General features: G+C 37.3%; 1 protein-coding gene across 1 annotated transcript in view; it reads left to right on the top strand.

Moving 5' to 3' along the window:
• Window positions 1-578: 578 nt before the first annotated feature.
• BANK1 (B cell scaffold protein with ankyrin repeats 1) overlaps window positions 579-10,113 on the top strand; it is a gene marked incomplete at its 3' end in the record, with an annotated part of 120,938 nt that continues 111,403 nt past the window's right edge. Inside the window, 2 exon segments of the mRNA XM_008933279.3 lie at window positions 579-672; window positions 9,308-9,706. Coding sequence (XP_008931527.2) covers window positions 579-672; window positions 9,308-9,706 — 493 coding nt within the window.

The raw sequence follows: 10,113 nt of genomic DNA, 5'->3' as shown, positions 1-10,113 counted from the left end.
TCAGAGACTTCTGTAAAAAGCTAGTCCATTTTATCAAAAATCAAGGGTTGAACGTTAACCATCCTTAAAATATTGTAAAAGTAAAATATACTATTTTATTTCTTTCACCACAATTATTTCACAGATGAGCACTGTAAAATTTAAATTACCAAAATGTACATGCTCTCCCGTAAACAGTCTGTTTTGCTAGTAGACTGAAAAAGTTTTCACACTCGTAGCAAAAAACCAGTACTGGATAAATGATAGTTAAAAATCTAAGTCTTTATTGAAGTACTAGGAGTCTTAAGAGGAATATTTCCAAATTCAAGTTCCTCTCCTTTCATAGGTTTTTGTTTCTTACTGAAAGATCATATTGATGAAAAGTCTTATAAGAGGTTTAAGCAACTGTTGTTTTTTTTGAAAGTTACTCTTGAACATGCTGTTTTCTTTGTGGATATTTCTGTTCTTGGTATATCGTTGAAGTCTTGTTCACTGAATTTTAATTTCATGATAAGCATTTAATTTAAGAAGTGTTTAGTTTTGTTGTCCTGATTAGCCAATCCAGGTACCTGTAAGTGCCTTAGATACTGCAGGAGCACATGGCATTGCAGACTGTACCAACTATGGATTCAGTAAAAGTGGCTACATTCAGAAATGTCTCTCGAGGAACTGGTTTGGCACAAGTGTGCAAGAGTGAGTAGGAGCTCAGCTGCACACTCACAGTACTGTAATGTAGCACTGACCCGACATGGTCAGTGAGCACTCTCAGGACTTGGTTTCCTAATGCTATAAGGCTACTTGAACACTGGTAAATAGTGCTGCCTACAAGAGGGGGTTTGTAGAGGCCAGCAGTAGGTGCTAAGGTCCTGAGAGCCATGCAGGGTGTGTTGAAGGGAGTTTATTTTGAATTTGCCCTAATCTGGTCCTATGGCTTTTGCATATAGTGCATGTTAGGTGTGATTTCAAAGCGCATGTTCTGCTTTACTTTCATCTGAAAAGGATGTAGCTTATGTGCTCAAGGGCAAAATGAAGCAAAGCCTGGTAAGTGAGGACAATCAGATGATTTGTTTCAAAAGTATACTCATTAATACTAAGTATTAATGTTGACCTTGAAGTTATAGGTGTTGCTGCAAGTGACAGTCTTTATTAACTTTATTAACCCTCCTATTAACTTCAGAGGCTTGATTTGTCCCATATCTCATTTTCCCTTTTGTCAGCAGAAGTGTTCAGGCAACTGCAAGAAAAAATGTGCTGGGGAATTGGTTGAAGTGACGAATAAAATATAGGTTGCCAGGATGGGTATAAGCAACTGGATAGTAGAGATATATAGGACTACCCCATCTGGTAGCAGTGAGATTTTTTTGTGGGGCTTTTTAAGATGCTTGTGCGTTATAACAGTAATTTGCAGTAAATGGAAAATAGAACATGGGCAGAATAAACTTCAGAGGAGGAAACTTCAAACTGCACATTGTATTTTGTACCTGTACCAAACGTGCAATCAGTTATTGCTGAGCAGCTGGCATTGGTAGCATGTTAAATTGTGGTATCTTGAGGAGTCTTCCCAAATCTTCGTTCACGAAGCCTAGCCATGATGATGATGAGGAGTCTTACATTAGACAATAATAAAATGTATGCACAATGGTGATAGACCTATGACAGCATCAGCCTGTTTTCTTTAAAGATTTTTCATTTTCTGGATATTCAAGAGGAAAGTAAAAAATTGGTTAGAGGTGGTCAAACAATGAGGGGCTTGATTGTGGTATCTTGAGGAGTCTTCCCAAATCTTCGTTCACGAAGCCTAGCCATGATGATGATGAGGAGTCTTACATTAGACAATAATAAAATGTATGCACAATGGTGATAGACCTATGACAGCATCAGCCTGTTTTCTTTAAAGATTTTTCATTTTCTGGATATTCAAGAGGAAAGTAAAAAATTGGTTAGATAGAGGTGGTCAAACAATGAGGGGCTTGATCATGGAAAAAGCAGAATTCTTCATAATTCCTTGATCCTGTCCTGTCCGCGTCAAGCTTCTGAGTTTTACTGTATTTGAACTACACAGGTGCTCTGACTGTATGAGATAAGGTTTAATTTGGTCTCAGACATGGTTCAGGAAAGATTTGTTTTCACTTTGTGTTCTGTACGTTTCTAACTAGAAATGGAGGATAGTGTGCTTGAAAAGGTAGAAGTACTGGTGAGATACTTTTTTTCCAGTATGTAAACATAGTTTACCTGTTTCTATGCAACAGTGAGACTGTACCACAATAACAGTAAAGTATGGTAGATATGTATATATTATATGGCAAATCTGTTTGGAAGAACATGAACATACAGAACTTCCAATTGGTTTGTTTCCCAGAAGCATGCAGTGTGGTCAAAGGCAGTACTAGTTACACAGAATCTTTCTGCAAGGGCTCTCTGCTAGAGAGGGACTCAGAATTGATACCCAGGTGAGTCTCTGATTTATTCTTATTTTAGGGCTGGTACTAATTTGAGAATTTATTTTGCAGGGGGGAAAGATGATTCCATGTATTAAAGATCTACTGAGGAGATATGCTTACTGGAAAAATGTCTTTTGAATCTCAGTCAAGCTGTAGCAGTATTTGGGCATTGCGGTCGATTTTGCAGCCCGGTGGGTGAATTGTGTGAAGACAGATTGGCATTCCTTTAACTAACTTTTCTTTATCTGATGGACAGAAATAAATGTAGTTTGTTATATGGCTAATCTCTAGAATCTTTGTCTTAAGGCAGTAGAGAGAAAGCAGAGCTGGGTTTAATATAGAGAAGTCAACCTTCCATTGAGACTGTTCCTGAATGTTTTATTTAGATTTGTTTTCTGACTCACTGTTACCTTTGTCATTGCTCATTTTATGAAACTACACATTTATGTAATGATTTTCTACTTCATTTACTTCCTTCTGTATGCATCATTAGGATGAATGCTGCTAAAAAGATCAAAACAAAAATATAGAGTGGTTGTCCAACACTGATAGGAGATTTGTCTTGAGTTTTTTGTTGTTATTGTTGGGAGTCTTTTGACTGTCATGTATTTGTCAGAAAGGAACGAAAGAAATGAACTGAAACTGGAGGACACTTTCTTCTACAGCTTCATAGCTTCAGCATGTTATACATCAAATAAAAACTGCTGCTTGCATTTCCTTAAATTTCTGCATGAATGCTCAAGTAAATGAAATGCATTAAAAATAGATTTTAAATTAGTCTGCAAAAGCAGATCAAGCCATTTAAATTATGGGACCTCTGAAGTCCTCCCTCAGTACTGTGCTGACTTGTGGCAAAGGAAACAGTGGATTTAGAAACCTAAAGAAATGTGGGTGAGACACTGGAACAGGTTGCCCAGAGAAGTTGTTGATGCCCCATTACTGGAAACGTTCAAGGCCAGGTTGGATGGGACTTTGAGCAACCTGGTCTAGTGGAAGGTGTCCTTGCCATGTCAGAGTATTGGGATTAGATGGTCTTTAAGGGTCTCTTCCAACCCAAACCATTCTATGACTGCTCTAAGAGAGTTCTACCAGACAAATTTCATGTGTCAGTGATAATCTGTAACTTAGGAATTGCTGGGATGTGGTTAGCTTAATGTATTTGATCACATTACAAATGCAGGGAACAGAGAAATCTCAGAGCAGAAATTGCAATAAATGGTGATATTTATTGATAAACATTGTTTGATGATCAGTCTCTGCCAAGTCCCTGGTGTACAAATTACACTTCTTAATGTGTTATACATCAGCGCTACAGCATGACCTTCCCAGATCACAGCAGTTGGAATCACAGCAACTTACCCAAAAATGTTATTGCTTGCAAAATAAGTACTTTTTGTTTTGTTGTATATGCACTATTTTCTGAGATATGTTCTCTTGTGATAGAGGTACATGTAATGAATTTCAGAAGACTGCTTCCCCTAGCACTAATTAATGCCTGCAGAACATGTTTTCTATTCTCTGTTTCTTATGTCAAAGGAATTAGAGAGAAGAATTTGTGAGAAACTGAACTAACAATGGAATCAAAGGTGACAGAGAAAAAAAGGCAACAGAAGGCAAAAGAAAAAGCAAAGACATTGAATTTAAATGAGTGGAGTTTAAATATGATCATAAATCCAGAACTGCCTGGGCTAAGTCAGGATGGGGACATCTAGAGAAATCCTGATAAGAGAAACACTGGCAATTAATAAAAAATGAAATAAACAAGAGGGCACTTTGGTTTACCCTAACACTGACATTTTGAAATTAATTTTTTCTTTAACTGTTTCCTGTTTATGAAACTACAGTTGTAATGACAGTTTAAGGGAAAGCTTCGGGGGATGGTTGTTTCTAGTAGCATTAGCATCTGTTAATACAAACTTCATACAGCTTGCTCAGGTTTCTGTGTGACCTTAAAGACTTATTCCACAGCAATCATAAAAAAATAGTATATTACTCAGCTCTTTATATTGTCATTATGATGTATTTTTCTCTTCGTAATTCATTCACGTCTAAACCTTTTCTGAATTACTCGGTTGTTTTCTGCTAAAATCTACCAAAGGTATAAGGAAGTGACTGCAATGACATGAAATTTTGCGTCGTGGTAATTGTGATAAAGGAGGAGATATACCTTGAAATAGAGAACTGAGTTCTGACTTCTATATCCCATGTTTGTGTTTAGTCATGTTCATTGGAAATGAACCTGCCCATCTTTAGATATTCAGCTGTGTGTATTCATAGGACAGGTCAGAGAGAGAAGCCTAAACAAGGGAATAAGGCCATATCACTTAAAGAGGAACAGCTTTTTGGGCATAATGTTAGCTCTGTAAGGTTTGATAGTCAGGTATCTTTCTAGTCTACCTGTGCCAGGTCCATGCAGTCAAAGATACCCCAGGAACTTTTTTGCTCTGTTCCCATTGTCACTGTGGGGAAGGTCAGTGGAATTTCTTTACATAGAAAGCCAACAAGATCAACCCTAAACTCACCCCATTTGTAGAAAAGTTGTTCCTCTCTGCAGAACCTCATTTTACCCAGCCCAGACCTTACTGAGCTTAGTAGGAAGGATGAAGATGTCAGGGTTGATTTTATACATATAGAGCAAGTGTTCGTTTTCACATACAACTCAGCAATTAGCAACAGAAAGTACATAAACAGTGAAAATGTTCTTATTTCATGCTAGTTAGATAGGCCTCTGAAAATAGAAGTGCAGCCATTCTACTGGCTGATACAGTGGTGGCAGGAATGTCCTGTGTTTTAGGGTAATTGCTTTAATTGAAACAGGTGTGCCACAGTGCTGCATCAGTTTTGCTACTTTCTGATCTCACTGTAAAGTTTACCAGTGGCTTTTATAATTTTCATTTCCATTACTGAAATGTCTCAGAAGCAACGTGACTGCCTTGAAAACATTTTCCATTATCTGCAACTGGTTCTGAAGTGCTTTCTGCTATCCTTCCTGCGATGAATGCATTTTGACTTGCTTCAGGGGATTTGCCTTTCAGAATTCCAGCAACCAAGAGCTAGAGTTGCATTTTGAGACACATTTACTGGATGTGTGTGAGGTGTGCTGACTGGGAAAATCTACACCTCCTGGATGGGTGAGGGGCAATTCATTGTGCTAAGGCCATTGATTAGTGCTGAATTAAGCGTTCTCACTTCGTTTCCAAATGTTATATTGCAGGGGTTGTTTGAAGTGCTAGTGAAACTTTTTTCCACAGTTCCTTATTATATCACTGTAAGTGATCAGGGCAAGCAATGTGAAGAGATGAATGGCTGAGTCTCTATGAAAAGATTGCAAAGGGGCCAAGAGAGTAAAGGTCTTCAGTTTCTGAAGTCTCATTTGAATTAGTATGTGTGCTTGCCATTCTCATCCTATATACAGCCCACATAGAAATGAATCTTATTGAGGTTAGAAGAAAATCTCTGAGCAAAGATGGGAGTCTGGGTTATTTTATGCCTCTATATGTTTCTCATGATTATACCCGTAGTTTTATCCTACAGGGTGAAAGAAATGTGGAGGAAAGGGAGGAGGAGATGCCTCAGAGGAAAAACAGACATTTTCCAAACCCTAGTAGTTTTAAAAACCATGGACTTAAGACTCTCTAGGTGAAGATGGCATGTTTCTGTGGAAGGGGAACTCATGGGAGAATGTCATGCATTCCCTTTGGGTGATATTTGATTTGGACAATGAAACTAGAATCTGGAGATACAGAAAAGTCTAATCAGATAAGTGCAGTCAACTTGTAAATTCTTAAGTAGCTCTAATCTGGCACTCCTTGTCTGGAAAAAAAGATACTGCTTCTTTTTGTGTTAAGTTTTTATCATGAGAGGATACTCATGGTAATCCTGGACAGTGTAGTCTACTATCACAAAATTAAAAATGCAATGGATGTCATTCCATATCACTTATGTTGCCCCAATTTTTCATCAGTGTATTTTGAGAAAGTGAGCAAGAACTTCTATTCTGTGTATTTCTACTTCTCCTTTGTACTTATTTTAACAAGGTTTTGCTGATGGACGGTAACTCATTATATACCGACAGAGTTCATACACTTCTTTCTCAGATGTCTTTCCTTTTAAGACTGCTAATTAAAAAAAAAAAAAAAAAAAGAGAAGAAACCTTCCCTTCCCCATATGAGGACACCTGTGATAGGATGATATAGAAGGGACACATTTTATGCTTTCTGTAGCAGTTGACCCTCTCCTTTCTCAGCATAGTGGTGGAGAACAATTTGAAAGAGAGTTTTCTTCACACAGGTATCAAAGGCTAATGTGATTCAAGTGAGGATCATAAACAGACTTGGATTACTTTTTTTTGTTAGGATTGACTGTCGCAAGCTTGGTATGTGGTCACAGGAGTTCCTGGGCAGCTGAGGGAACAACAGGGAAGGATATTGTTACACTCCAGTACCCTAACTGGAAAATATTCTGGATGATCCTGAGAAAGATGGTGATCCATCTTTCAGTTAAAACTTGGGTAAACATTGGTTTTCAAATGTCTTTTTTTTTTTTTTTTCCCACCAGAGCATCCTAAGGCAGTGGGACTGTAGAGCCAGTTTTTAAACCCTAACTGAAATCAACCTTATTTATGTCAAGCAAAGTACGTTAATACCGAGTTTCTAGAAAAAACTGTAGTAAAATGCAGATATCTAGAAGTAAAGCATATCGTCTACAAACCTTTACAAACCTACAAGGCCTTTAAAAGGCATCGAATAAGCCGACAACTGTGCAGTGTTATTCTCAAAGATGAGTGTTAACAAGTACTTCTTGCTTACTTCTGAGCACACAGAAACTATCTTTTAAAAGATTGCAAGATTCATAAACTGAGGTACCTGTTTAAGAGTAGGTACTGGTCCCTAATATTTGGTTTGTTTCCTTTACCTTCTGGATGTGTTTGGTGCATTGCAGAGTTCTCGAGATTTCCTTTGATTCTCTAATGTACTTGCTTTTTTTTTTAAATGCCTCTACTACATACTGTATCTTATAATTGCTGCCACAAAGGACAGGGGTTTTTGTTTTATATATGCAATTTCTTGATTCCTTCTAGGTCACAGTAGTCTGAAAAGATGTTCCCGTCTCACTTGGTTCTCATAAGATTCAGCAGGTTTTTTCGAAGAGGCTTTCAGATGACATGTTTCAAGAGTTGTGCTTTCATGGGCAACCACACACCAATAACTACAGAATAGTTTTGCTTGTCAGAGGAACCCTTTCAGGTTATGGATGACTGCAGAAATTCTCTTACTGTTTCTCATTGCTCAAGTAATAATACCTTTTATTTCTACCTTTGAGACAGGTTCCAAGTAGGAGCAGTTGAAGCACAGCTTAATTTTGTCAGGATATGATAGTTTCTATTACATTAACTTTCAAGGGAACAAAATTAATCTCAACTTATGTTATATTCCAAGTGCAGTAACTTCAAAGAATAATTCAGTAAGAGATGGAAATAATGAAGGAGAAAAAATCCAGTTGAAAGTTATGCATTGTTACTGTGTATTCAGTATTGGTTAGTGTTGCATTAAAGCTAGACTGTTTTTGTTTCAGACTAAAATAATACTTTTCTGAAAGCAGAGTTTTGGTGGGCTTTAATTTTCAAGTAAGCTGCCTTCAAGCATATATATTACTAAAATTTGTGAAGGCAAACCCAATATGCAATAGGGAAAAGCTACAGGTACATGGAGTAGATTTTTGATAGAGGACATCATAGCTATTCACAGAGTAAACTTTGACTCCACACTTCCAGTTAGGCAAGCATTTCAAAATAGTGATATTTCACCTTTAATACGATTTAGGGGAAGTTGCAGGCCTTACATTCCTGCTTAATATTGAAGTCAACTCTTAATATAGAAGGCAGATCAATGGCAGGGGGAAAAAAAACATGCTTGTAGTTCAAGAGAAACCCACGTTTGATTTCCCACAGGTAACTTGATAGCATTAGCTGCTTGCTTCAATAAACATTGCACCAAACTGCAGTATGGAAAACTTTGCTCGTATGAGTCTCTCCTCAGCAGTATGACTCTTCCCTCTGTATATAGATAGAAAAGACAAACTAAATATGGAAACCCTGTTAAATGAAGGCTTTATGAGATGTGTATTGCAGAGCCTTTCTTCCATCAAGAGTGGTGTTAGATATAGAATCATGGAATCAACTGGGTTGGAAAAGACCTCCAAGATCATCAAGTCCAACCTTTTATCCAACAACGCTGTGGTTACTAGACCATGGCACTAAGTGCCACATCCAGTCTCATCTTAAAAACCTCCAGGGATGATGAGTCCATTGCCTCTCTGGGCAGCCCATTCCAATGTCTGATTACTCTCTCTGTAAAAAATTTCTTCCTAATATCCAACCTAAACCTCCCCTGGCAGAGCTTAAGACCGTATTTCACTCACTTTTCTTACATAAATAAAGCTTTCTTTCTCATATATAAAAATCAATATAGTTGAAAACAAATGCAGTCGAGCCTTTAAAAAACTTTTCTTTACTTCTGCCATTAAAAGCTAAGTGTTTAATTTTTAATAGTATCACCTGTTGTCAAGACTCTAGGAGTGTGCAGAATGTGTGAATATGCTCTGCTTCCTGCATTGCAATTTCAGTATGTATTCTGAAATACTAATTGAAGCTATTCTGAACATGTAATATTCTGAGCTATTTTTTCCAGTATTTCTGTGGACAATCTTTCTGCCTTGGTTTTAAAAATAAGGAGATGATTGTCCTTTTAAGGTGATTTCTGCTGAAGGTGATTTCTTCAGTACCTTCAGTTTTTAATAGGGGGAAACTAGCAATAGGTCTTCTGATATTTATAGTGAATTCAAAACGCATTTGAATTTATTTTGTAAAAATGTTTTCTTCTTTCTAGAAGATACGAAGGATGTCCTTGTGATATATGGACAAGAAGCAGAAGAGTGGGCACTGTATTTAAAATTTCTTTTTGGACACATAGTGAGTGAAGGAGGAATCTTACTCTACAATCTAGAGACTTCAACTTTCAAGCACCAGGAGCTATTCTGTTTACCCTCTTATAAATGTAAACTCCTGATACTCTCGTGTGGACTTCTTAACTGCCTGAATCAAGAGAGATGTTATTTTCTGGAACAAGTTCTAAAACCTCTAGAAAATGTGGTAATTCTGCTTTGTGGGGTGGAGAATTCAAGGATTCTTTATGAGACACTGACCTTAGATGGAGGCAGCAGAGAGATTTCCACTGATCAGAAACCTGAGGAATATATCGCTGTTGTTACTGGAATTATTCAACCAGGTAATACAAAAATGAAAACTTTGTATGATTATTAAAAGAGTTTACTTAATCATTTGAAGAAGAAAAATGTGATAATTCAGATTTTCTGGAGAAATTATCTCTCTTCAACTTGGTTCAACAGTTTTGGTTTGATGATGCGTTTGTCACTGAAGTGTGATGAAACTGTTGTACTCTTAGTCCTGGTTCAGGGAAGCGGCTTGGAAAGTCTAAAAACTGCCACTGGCAACTGTGAACCTTCCATCACTACTTCATAGTCAGACTGAAGAGCTGACAAACACTTATTTCTCTATTTCCTGAGTCTACAAATCTCAGAGTCTGTCCAAAACCATGGATCTATGCTTCATCTCTTTCAAAATGCCTTAATTGTGACAGTGTGTGTATCTCCTTAGACAAATCTGACAAAACAA

This window comes from Manacus vitellinus, unplaced genomic scaffold (genome assembly GCF_001715985.3).
Source record: "Manacus vitellinus isolate BGI_N305 unplaced genomic scaffold, ASM171598v3 scaffold_0_pilon, whole genome shotgun sequence".
Lineage (NCBI taxonomy): Eukaryota > Metazoa > Chordata > Aves > Passeriformes > Pipridae > Manacus > Manacus vitellinus.
This window is presented reverse-complemented; position numbering and strand designations above follow the sequence as displayed.